The following is a 12,321-nucleotide window of genomic DNA, read 5'->3' as shown; positions in this document are numbered from 1 at the left end:
CCCAATAAATAGTGACTGTCTATAGCATCTTACAGCAGCCCCTTCTGGCATTTGCCAGAATCCACAGATTGCCAGTCATTTGTTGCACATCCCTGGTCTATATGGCCCAAACATAAAATAAATGATGCTAGAAATGTAGTCTTTTTTCTTAAAAATACTTGTCTACCTAATTTAAATTATTCACATTTAGGATCAACACAGGCTGAAAGTGAGGTTCTGGGAGAGGAAGAAGAGGAAGATGAGATTGAGGAAGAAGAACTTACCTCAGTTCAAGTATCTGAGAGGGAATTTAACTTTCTAGATTACATGAAACGGTAAGATGCTCTGGAATTGTCAAAGCCGTACCATACGAAATAAAGGAAATTACCATCAGCATACAATAATGTGAAAAAAGTATTTAACCTTTCATTTTCCACATTTGTCACTTTGAAAGGTTTCTGATCTTTAAGCAAAATGTAACATTAGACAAAGAGAAGATGAGAAAATACACAGCATAATGTTAAATGCATTGCTGAATTTGTTTAAAGGACAGCACTTCACTACTGTAAGAAATGCACCAACTATTGCAACTAAATTCTCCCTATAATTAATACAAGTCTATTTTTGTTGCCGTTAAAGGACATGTAAATACCTGCCACTCTGGTTGGTAAAAGGTTAATAGTAAGGCTGCAGCATCTCCTTCATCACTTATGATTCCTTCTCCTCCTCTAACCCACTCGGCCCCCTTCCTCAGGAAGTTACTTTGGCTGTTGGATACTGAGCATGCTCACTTCTTTTCAATTTAGGTTAGCAAATGCCCTCCAGTCTAGCAACCAATGAAGGGGTTCTCCTAACCTCCACTCCTGAGCTCAGCTTAACCAGGGCTTTTCATGTGTAAGCCTGCGTTCTTCGTTGCATGAACTTAATAGCACATATGCGCTGTTTACTTATGTAAATGACACTGATGATGTGTCAGAGGGAAAATGGTCGCCAGGTGAATGCTGTGATTTGTTTTAGGAAAATGTGATGGTGAACAGAGGTGATATATGCAGTACAAATGATGCGATTTGGGTGGAGGGGTGTCAATGCCCAATGGCCTTTACCGGGGTTGTGGTCAGGACCGAGGAGGAAGCTGGGTTTAAATGTGCAGTATCCAAGGGGTTTTAACAAGTCTCTGGTCAGATTCAGGCAAAGGTTTGTGGCAGGCTGCAACCAGCTTACTCTAGAGCAGAGCAGAGATTCAAAACTGGTAGATCAAGCAGAAATAACAATTTAAGCACACCCAGGAGATTTCCGAGAAAAGATCTATAATCGGGCATTGAACCTGTGTACTGACCGTCCCGGGCCCATAGTCTGTGCAGGAGCGATGCATTATGGGAATCCTCTTTACCCAGCTCAGCATTTTTTCTCCATGTTTGGCGTCAGATCTTCTGAACGGGTGAAATATGGGGAGACTTAAGGGCACTATTGAGACAACTGAAGGTATGCCTGCAGCTTGAGATTAACTCTTTACTAGCCTTTCGTTCTCCTTTAAGGAATTTTAGCCCACTCTTATTTGCCAAACTGTTTTAAAGGCAAAATAAACACCCCTTTTTTTAAATGAGCTCATTTAGTTAGCTGTCTGAACTTCCAGAAATAAATATAAATGTATTTTTTTACACAGACATGTGATTCCACCGATTAAAAGAAAACCATGACAGTTTATCCCTGTTCTCAGGGATGAATTCCCCATCCAGTCCCCCTTACGCTCACAGTGTAATGCAGCCTCTCCCCACATTGTGAAAAGATAGATTCTGGGACCTGAAGTCCCTTTGATTTCCAGAGATTCTGGGCACCAGGATGGAAAGCAGAGGGGCATCAATTTGAACACAACTGATAATTTAATGAAATTCACAATATTGTTCCTTGTCTTTTTTTCTTTCTCATATATCTCATATCTCAATAACAATAATATGTATTCCATGCTAGTAAGTAATTGCAATTTCTTGATCAGTTTGGTGATTATGTTGGTCTGTTGTGATTTAATAATGTTGCAGGTTTGCTAACTCCAATGTAGTGAAAACCTATGTCCTGCTGCTGAAGAATTACCAACAGAACAGTGCTCACACCAATCACTGTGTAGCGAAGATGTTGCACCGTATTGCATATGACCTCAAAATGGAGGCACTTCTCTTTCAGCTTTCAGTGTTTTGTATTTTCAACAAAATTCTGGGTGATCCAGCAGCAAGTGCCTATAAGGTAAGAAAGTCGCTCATTTAAAAGTGGTATGATGGATTTCTCTTTAACTTAGCCTATCTACCATTTGACAATTTAGAAACCAACAGAATGCTTGCATTTAAAACCACATTTGTCCTTCTGCCTCCTCTTTTTAAATTTGTAGTTGTTAAAGCAGTAGGCAGCAGTATTTTTACACTTTATTTAATTTTACATTAGCAACCGCTACCTTAGTTTTGTTCGGTATAAGAGGCCATACACTGACCAACCCTTTTATCTGACTGATAGAGGGATAAAGCATGACATAAACTCGACAGATGTACCTGTTCCTTTCTTTTGGTCTGACAGCCCTAACAATCAGGTCTGACACTTCCACCATGCTCATGACAGCAAGGTACATCACCAGATGACATTTTTGGTTGGACATATCAGCTAGGATACATTAGGATCACAGGATAGCTGCTGAAAGTGACCCCAAAGCTAAACAAAATTCTGATCAAATCTGGGCATGCATGCAGACCATCTCTAAACAATGAATAATTAGGCCATCATTTATATAATACAGTTATTCTATTATCCTAGGAGTTGGTGGCCTTTTCTAAATACATCTTAAATAAGTTCTTTTCCCTGGCGGCAACAAACAACAAGGCCTATGTGGAGCTTCTTTTCTGGAAAAACACCAATGTGATTAGAGAAATGACAGAGGGCTATAGAAAACTTGGAGAAGAAGAGAGGTGAGACAGTGCTTACCAACTGTACCTAAGGGCTGGGTGGAACCTTTTGGCGGTCTGAATTCTGAGAACCTTTCTTCCCTTTTTGTTGATTTACAGTGAAGCGAACCGCAAGCGCATAAAGTGGACTCCAGAGGATGAGGATGAGCTGAGGAGACTTTATTTGCAGTTCAAAGAGATAGAAGGTAAATCATTAAAAAGTTTCTTGCAAAATTTAATTAGTTATTTAAAGGAGAATGAAAGGCTAACTCACTAGGGGGTGCCAAATGTTAGCCTCCCCCCAGTGAGATGAGCGATCCCGTTCCTTCCTTTTCTTGGGGCCCGCACATGAGCATTTAAGCAAAAAAGCTAGCTTTTTTTTTGTTAAAGTTCAGAAGTTGTAAAAAAAAAAAAAAAAAAAGTCTGAAATTGAGAAACTAGTGAAATCTGCAACCTTTAACCAGCTGTACTACTTTGATCCTCTACATTTAGGGCCCTTGAATTATGTTCACTTCAGTGTTTGTGGGCCAAAAAATGGGTTTTGGATTCAGTGCTTCCATATCAAAGAGACATAGAATAGGGATGTAACAGTTATTCCTCTTTTAGGGGCTATTGATTCTGTGGAATTGTAGTATACCCCATAGAACAGAACAGCAGGTGAGGCAGTGTCTGTAGAAGAAATCCAGATTTCAGTTAGGCAGTTTGTGATAAAAAGGTTATGAATGGAGGTAATTTTGTTGCAGACTAAGCGGGAATTGCAGAGTGCACAATATATATAGCTCACTGCTCAACCACTCCATGGGTTCTTACTCTTAAACATTAGGACAGTCTTTGTCACTTTTCAAATTGTATGCCAATTATGTCCATATTGACATGAAAGTGCCAGAACTGTGTAGGTCTACCGGTCTACCTGTCAACCTTGGCTGTGGGTGGTTCAACATTCATAGAAAAGAGCTATTCTAGTGGACACTGCTAGAATATGTGAGAACTGTTGCCACAATTTTCGGAGCTTTTATAGTTAATGTACAAGGTTCACTAGGACCAGACAAATGTGGCAATATGAATAAAGCTTGCATGGTAAGGAACTAAACTGATTTTAATATTTTACTAAAGTCAACATTATATAGACTTTGTTTGTTTGTAACTACATCTCTTTATTTAACCCTTGTTTTATCAGACGCAGATGTGGTGGATAATATCGTCGCCAACTTAAAACCTGGAACCCGTACTCGGAAGCAAGTCATTAACCATTTGGTGCAAATGGGGCTAGCTGACAGTGTCAAGGACTTCAAACAAGAAACGTGGGTATATTGGATACATTACAGAAATGGTGACCATTGCCCTATGACTGAATACATACAGAGACAGAACAACACAATTAAGATTTTGTTTGTATTAGTTTCACCTGACTTCTTGATAATGCAATTTTAAGCCTTGACTAATTTCCATTGTCTCTCAGGCTGGCCTGAACTACCAATACTCCTAGCAGTCCAATTATGTTATTATTGGATGGCAAAAAGCCAGCCAGGGAATTGGTTAGCAGTCCAGTGGGTGTATTTTTTTTTTTTTTTTTTTTTAAACCAGTGGGTGTATTTTTAAGTCATTGTGCTATAACAGGGCTGTAAGTGGAATATTCAGTTGGATGGACTAATCCCTAAGTCTGCTTGTAGCCTATACAAAGATATAACATAAACTATGCCAGCATAGGTATTCCCCTGTGCACGTTCCATTAGAGAATGTGCTTATTACTAGGCAGGTTTTTGATTTTTGATATTTTATTACAGAAAAGGAACTCGCATTGTGCTATGGACAGAGGATCAAGAGCTGGAACTTCAGCGCCTTTATGAAGACTTTAAAGACTCAGATGGTATGCTCTAAAGTTTAACAGAATGAAGTTGTTCTGTTTTTCTTTCTTTTTATATACATGCAAAATTTAGGAACAAAGGTACCTTGCTCACATGGTCTTTTAATAGCTTTCTGGATATTGGGTTTCTAGAAAAGATATCCCATATCCATATACTCTTTGTTGTTGTTATTGTAGCCTTTGATGTGTCAGCATATATCTCTTGCTTGTGTATGTGGGACACAGGAACCATGGGGATATAGTATCCACCAGCAGGAGGCAAACCACTAGAAGAGCAATGAAACCCTTCCTATTTGCTTCCGTACCCCTCCTTACTTCCTGTTCTATTCAGTTTTTTCTAGTGTCCTCAGTAAACTCAATCTACTCTCTGATTTCTGCTGCCAGCTTATCTCTAGCACCCTGCCAGTTGATCCAGAGGTGGCTACTTCCCCATCTTAGCATCAGCCTGGGTCACCAGAGCCATACAATCTTGGTCCAGCTCCCTTATTGAAGGAACCAATTTGGGATTACCTAGGCAAGACCCACTGTCACTAGCTGTATAGATCAGAGACACTAACAAATACCCGTGTGATGCTGCTTTTGATGCTGTCCAGGCAATTAGTCGCACATATACCCTTTTTAGTTGCCACACATCAGCCCTTTCAGTTCCCGCACTTCCCCTTCGGCTGAAATTATGCCAAAGGACAATTTATCCTCTAAAAAATCCCTAACCACCTTGCCATTCAAGGAAAAACTTCTATTCAGGCCAGAGCTTGAAAACTCACCCTCCTTCCTTAACCCAAAACTCCAGCTACAAAAGTCACCAAAACCACCCAAGATAAACTTGGTAAGGCAAACGCTCTCTGGCAAAACAATCTGACATGTCCACCTCTGCATGACTATGTACCTCGGCTCATCAACTTCCAATGGGAGGAAAGTTGGGCCTATTTCAGGAAGCCTGGCTCAGGATCACCCAAGACTTGTGCATACACAAGATAGTATCTAGAGAATGCATCTTGAATTTCTCTCTCCCCTCTCGTTTCTTCATGTCACGAACTCCACAATAATGTCAAAAAAGATCAACCATTCTAGGCATCATTCTAGACTCAAAAAAACTGCCATAGTGCCCGTCCCTCCAAACAACGGGTTTCGGGGATTTTATTCAAATCTGTTTTTTTTAGTCCCCAAAAATGACTGAACCTATCAACCCGTTTTGGACCTAAAACAAATCAACAATTCTTGCACCTAAAAGTTAATTTGCCTTTCATGGTTCAACATGTAATCTCAGCCAAATCCTGGAAGTTCCTTGAAGCTCAAGACATCAACAACACCTATAAACACATACCCATTTTCTGTCCCCATTGGAGATTCTTGGGATTTGCATTCCAGAATCACCACTATCAATTCACAGCTCTGCTGTTCGGCCTCACTTTAGCCAAGAGGGTATTCACAAAAGTGATGGCAGCAGTTGCCGCAACACTACACCCCCAAGGTATCTACATGCCCTTCCTTGGAATAATTTCCAACACATTCCATCAAAAGGTTTACCTTTCTCTTTAGAAAATCACAAGACCTTAATCCCTAGTACGCCAGCTCCTTCAAGCTCGCAGTACCATGGTAAGTTTCTCTATGCAAGTCTTGTGGTCCATGTTCTATTCCATAGAGGTGGTACTCTTAACCCATTTTTACCTCACTCCAGTGGAACATCCTGGACTAATTAAACTGCACCAGCCTCGAAACAGAAAGACACTGTTGTGGTTGCTCAACACTCACAACATGTCCCAAGAAACGTAATTCCTGAAACTTCAATGGACATTACTAAACACAGAAGGAAGTCTCCTAGGCTGGGGTATGGTATTAGGTAGGTGCTCTTATTTTTCAGGGAACATGGTCGCAGGAAGAGGCTCTCCTCATAAATATCTTAAAGCTCTGCAAAGTCAGGTTAGCGCTTCTTCACTGGACAGCTTAACTCAAGGGTTGAGCAATAAAGATCCAGTCTGAAAACTCAACCACAGTAGCCTACCGTAATCATCTAGGAGGCACAAGAAGTCAGCCGCATTATAACTGGGGTGGAGGCCCACGGTGTTCGCCTATCAGCCATCTATATCCCTGGCCTAGCCAACTGGCACGCCGATTACCTCAGCTGCCAAAAGCAGTCTTTCAAATGGTCACTGACTGTTGGGGGGATACCTTCATGGCCTTACGTCAAAACAGAAAGGTGCCCAACTTCATAGCCAGATGCTGGGATCCCCTGACATTGGCTGTGGATGCTTTGACAACAACGTGGGATTAAGATTTTGTCTACATCTTCCCTTCACTACTTCTCTTACCCAGATTCCTCAAGAAGATCAAGCAGGAATGGTGCACCTTGATTCTACTTGCCTCTCATTGGCCCCAAAGGGCTTGGTTCTCTTACCTGTTGAATCTAAGCAAGGCTTCTCCATGGTGACTCCCTCAAGTGGCAGATCTTCTTGCTTAGGGCCCCATTCACTGCAAGCTCCCCCATTTGAACCCTTGGCGTCGATGCTCCTGGTCTGGATTACTTTGAAAACACTGCATTGGCATCGTGCCAAGTTTCAGAGCTTAACGTTCTTTTCTGTCAACAGCCTTACCTGGTTTTTTACTTAGGTCAGGTAAGGTTCTCTCATTCATGCCGAAGGCGGTATATACCTTTCACATCAACTAAAAGATCACCATCCCAGCTTTCTGTCCAAAACCTCAGTCATCCAAGGAATTGGCACTCCATTCTTTGGACCCTGTCAGGGCTCTCAAGTTCTTCCTGGATTGCATGAAGGACTTCAGATCTGCTTCCTAGTTTGTGTTTCTCACTGGCCCCTTCAAGGGTACCCGAGCATCCAAAGCTACCATTTCCTGCTGATTCAGCAGGCTATCTGCAGAGCCTATATTTCCTGCCTATAGTCTCCGCCTCTATGTATCGCATCTTATTCTACCAGAGGCATTGGCACCTCTTGGGCCTTTTGGGGGTGAAGGGGTTTATTCCTCTTCAAGTGTACTGCCTCCCTCTGGTGGATACTATACCCCCAAGGTCACTGTGTCCCGCAGATTTCTGAAAAGGATTAAACGGTGAGTATCACAAAATCCCCATTTCATTAGTATGTCATAACATTAGTTTGCTTTAACAAATGACATTTGCCCTAATTTGGAGGTATGTGCTATACACAAAGCATGTTCTTTTTGCTGTCCATTAGCAGGAATTTTACCCACAGTTAAGATTATTAATTAATTCTTAATTAAGATTTCTTCCCAAAGTGGCCCCTGAAAAGGCAACCAATTTAAGTACATTTGTGATGCTGATTCTGTTTTTTTTCTTAGACATATTGGGAAATATAATGAAGAATGTGACTGCAAAACGCTCCAAGGCTAGAATAATTGAGAAGCTTATCAGCATGGGTCTAGTATGCGATCGCAAAGAACTTTATAAGAAAAGAAGGAAGAAGGGGAAATCATCTGGCATGGTACTGTCAAATGACTTCTATTTCCTATTACATTCACACAATCATCAGGCGCCATGTAGCTTCCCTTGAATTGAAGCAGGAAAGTAGTACCTGGATGAAGCTCAGACCTTCGTAGTACATAGATCATTTATGGACGTTTGTAGAACATAGATCCTTGCACAGAGTGCACATTGAGTTGCTTCTTGCCCTAGAGTAGGTAGCTCCCCTGCCCCAGCATAAACATCCATTAAGTCCATGTAATCCCCCAGTCAGCCTGGGGGAAGAAGAATCTGAATGATATTAATGCTATTGCACACATGGCTGTACTTATAGTAGTAATTCTAACCGCCAAGCTCCTTATTGTGACAAAAGCAGCATAGTGAGCATATAAGGAAGGGAGTGCTGTTATTTCTGGTAGATTATTTCACAAGTTTGCAGTTCAACATATATATTTTGTGGGGAGACAAAACTTTTTGTTATTCAAGTACTCCCAACTGCAGGAAACCTGTGGCCTAAAAAAATGCTGTCTCAGAAAAATGTATGCCACACCATTGCTACCACACCCCCTGTGGCATTCTGTTTGTCCTTAGTGAAACAGACATGCCAGTATAGATAATAAGCACTACATTATGCCCAGATATGCCAGCAAGATCTCTGAAGGAAATTGATTCAGAGCACTGCATAACCCAAGACATGCTAGTAAGGTCACTGCTGAAAATGAATTCTGAGCATTGCATTTACTTCATATATTCCATTAACGCACTATTGAAAATGAGTGTTGCACACTGAACTAATGCTTGACATCACAGAAACTTCACTGTAGAAAGTAGGTATTCAGCAGGATGATCCCTGTAGGAATGGATAAAGATTACTTCTTTCAAAAGCATTAATTCTAGATATGCCATGAAAATCACTTTCAAAAAATGTATAAGCACTACATTAACCTGTTAAACGCCAGTATAATTACACCAGTTATGCCAGAGGGATCACCGTTGATGTGGTTAACAAGCACTGTACTTACAGTCTGTGCATAAAATGGATTGTCACTGAATTTAACCCAACATATGCCATTATAATAATTTCTGAAAGCAAATCATTAGTGGAATCCTCACCTGTGCTCCCCCCTTAACACCCCCCCCCCCCCCCCCACTAGAATAGGAGAGAGTCAAAATTGACGGATACAACAAAATGCAACAGACATAAGAGAATTCCTTCCAAATTGTAATATTCCTGCAGTGGAGGGGGGGCTGACACCGTTAACTTGCCATTCTGCTAGACCTTCCCCATCTCTCTTCATTGCTGCTGATCAAATTAATAATCAGAACCAATATAGGTTATAAGGGGAATTATGATAAAATGTGGGAGTATTTGATTCTTTAGCATGCTTCATGTCAGATGAAGAGATTTCTAAAACAAAACAAAGAAAATATTTAGTATAATATATGAATATACTTGTGTGTCTTTTTTTCAGTCTGAAGAAGAGTTTCTCAATGATCTGGGGTTTGATGGAAAACACAGTGTGGATGATGTGGAAGAAGAGGAGGAGGAGGAAGAAGAAGAAGCAAGTGAAGAAGAAGAAGAGTGTGAAGACCTTAACTATAAACAAATTGCAAAAGAGCAAACAGGTGGCAGAATGGATCCATTTACCGATAAGAATATAAAGCATTTGGTGCACAAGTTACAGCAGGAAGGTGAATGTCCGCTCATATGCCAAATGTAAAATACATATGGAGCATCTGATTCAGTAAAGAGTAATTTATTGGAATGTTAATGGTTAAGACACAGTTATATAAAATGTATAATTTTATTTATTTATTTGTATTCCTTTTTTTTTCACTTGTTTTCCCCTCTTGAATTCACAGGTTTATCTGGTCCTCTTTTGTGGCTTCAAAACTGTTTAAACCGCACTGCCGAAGACAGAGAAGAGGATGGTGGGTAACTGCTGCTCCAGAACACTGTATTGTGACTTAAAGGGTTGGTTCACCTTCAAGTTAACTTTTAGTATGTTATACAATGGACAATTCTAATCAACTTTTCAATTGGTCTTCATTATTTATTTCTTTGATTTTAAATTATTTGCTTTGTTCTTATGACTCTTTCCAACTTTCAATTGGGGGTTACTGACCCCAGCAGCCAAAAAACTATTGGTCTGTGAGGCTACAATTTTATTGTTATTGGCACTTTCTATAACTTATTTTTCGATACAGGTCCTCTCCTATACCAGGCTCTCATTCAAACCACTCCTTGGTTGCTAAGGTAATTTGGACCCTAGCAACCAGATAGCTGCAAAAACTCTAAACTGAAGAGCTGCTGAACAAAAAGTGAAATAACAAAAACTACAACTAATAAAAAATGAAGGGCAATAGCAAATTATCTCAATATATTACACTCTACTATCATACTAAAAGTTGACTCAAAGGTGAACAACCCCTTTAAAACGCTATCTTAGCTATTTTAAATGCTGTTGATAAAGACATTTAATTCTTATAAATGAGCAAATAGTGCAGGCATCCCTCCAAGGTAATTTACCGGGCCACTGCAGTGTCCTCACCCCTGGCAGCGGGATGCAGTGGAGCTGGGAGAGGAAGGACGGAGCGGGAGCACGCAGGAGTGGGCCGTAGTTTGACCCCGCATCGAGAAGCAGGCAGCGAGAGTGGGCTGTAGTTTGAGGACGTGGGGGGCCGGGCTGTAGTTTGAGGACTATAGTCAGGCCCCCCAACAGTCTGAGGGACCATAAACTGGTCCCCTGTTTAAAATGTTTGATTATGCCTGATTTAATGCTTCAGTTTGAAAAGCAAAATTTTGCATTTGTGGAATATCTCAAGGAAAAACAGTTTTTGAGTATCAAGAGGCCCTTGTGAGATACAAGACTAGTGTGTATCTGCCCCCTACCATTGAGCCCTAGGCATGTGCCTCTCCTGCACCCCTAGTTCCTGACCTGCTGGTCTGTATTTGGGAACTGCCTTGGCTGTGTTTTAAAACCTAGTGACTATGATTTAGCCTATAGGCTAATGCATATCAATGAAAGTTTTAGGAGCAAAATTTGGTTTCCTTCCCAGAAGTCACTTTGCTGTGGTACTTTAATGTTTTGCTTTCATGTGCATGTACACCCGGACCCAATGTCAAGGGGTGAGCTTTACTGATTGTTGCTTGTTTTGTAACTGCCAGGCTCTTCTCAGGCAATTCCCCTTGTGCCTTTAACGGAAGACAATGAGGATGCTATGGAAAATAAAACATTCAAGAAACTGCTGAAGAAGTTGGGCATCCGTGCGCCTGCAAATGAGCAGGTAACCATCCATGGATTAAAATGTATATATGAGAAAGCCATTAGAATGATTGTGGGATTTGTTTTTTTTCTGTCCCTTCTCTATAATCCCTGCTTCTATAAAAATATGAGATTGCTCTATTTCCTTATTTATGGTTTGGGGTGAGGACCTTATCTAGTGTGGTAAAAATACATCCTTAGCATTTTATGTTGGGTTTAAAGCCTTATACAACTATATATCTGTGGATGTCCATTACTCTCTGTGCATGTTTATACTTTATATAGTGCTGTATTTATGCACCTTTGGCTTTGAAGTATGCTATTAGGACCCTGTTGTATCAAAGCTTTCTCGAGGCTAGAGCAAATGGTTAGAAACCAATTTTCTTTGAAAAGTTTATTTAGCAGGAAGTCCAAAAATTTTCTTTTTGTGTTTATTCTCCAATGAAGAGGTCAGTGGGTATTTGAACACATATAATGTTGAACTCCTATTTCCGTCAAAGCCACCTGCTCCAGTGACAGTATTTTACCTTCATTTACATTCATAGGAATCTTTCTGGCGCATCCCAGGTAAATTAAGTCCGGAACAGCTGCGCAAGGCAGCCTCCTGTCTTGTTCCCTTGGCTGCAGCAGTTGCCTGTGAGGTTCTTGCAAATGCTGAAGAACAAGAGGTAAATGTTGAGCAGAGGGCAGAAGCACTTCGTGCACTTTTACTTGCACGGAAAAAGAAATCATCAGAAGCTCAGCAAGGTAAACAAATAGAGGTTGCTTCAATAATTTACATGTTTGGCCTTTAAGGACAAGTCAACCCAAAATATAATTTTTTTTGCCCAATAAAATAAAACATAATTCTAAGCA

The 12,321-nt window shown here is 40.6% G+C and overlaps 1 protein-coding gene across 2 annotated transcripts in view; it reads left to right on the top strand.

Annotated features, from left to right (window-relative positions):
- Positions 1–12,321, top strand: part of timeless (timeless circadian regulator) — a 40,321-nt gene that overhangs the window by 25,374 nt on the left and 2,626 nt on the right. For both annotated transcript variants that reach the window (XM_031897167.1, XM_002934529.5), the window contains exons 17-27: positions 191–314; positions 2,016–2,217; positions 2,776–2,927; positions 3,024–3,109; positions 4,081–4,204; positions 4,688–4,770; positions 8,080–8,222; positions 9,673–9,892; positions 10,064–10,132; positions 11,370–11,488; positions 12,012–12,213. In XM_031897167.1, coding sequence (XP_031753027.1) covers positions 191–314; positions 2,016–2,217; positions 2,776–2,927; positions 3,024–3,109; positions 4,081–4,204; positions 4,688–4,770; positions 8,080–8,222; positions 9,673–9,892; positions 10,064–10,132; positions 11,370–11,488; positions 12,012–12,213 — 1,524 coding nt within the window. The remainder of the gene's footprint in view (positions 1–190; positions 315–2,015; positions 2,218–2,775; positions 2,928–3,023; positions 3,110–4,080; positions 4,205–4,687; positions 4,771–8,079; positions 8,223–9,672; positions 9,893–10,063; positions 10,133–11,369; positions 11,489–12,011; positions 12,214–12,321) is intronic.

Source organism: Xenopus tropicalis, chromosome 2 (genome assembly GCF_000004195.4).
Source record: "Xenopus tropicalis strain Nigerian chromosome 2, UCB_Xtro_10.0, whole genome shotgun sequence".
NCBI lineage: Eukaryota > Metazoa > Chordata > Amphibia > Anura > Pipidae > Xenopus > Xenopus tropicalis.
This window is presented reverse-complemented; position numbering and strand designations above follow the sequence as displayed.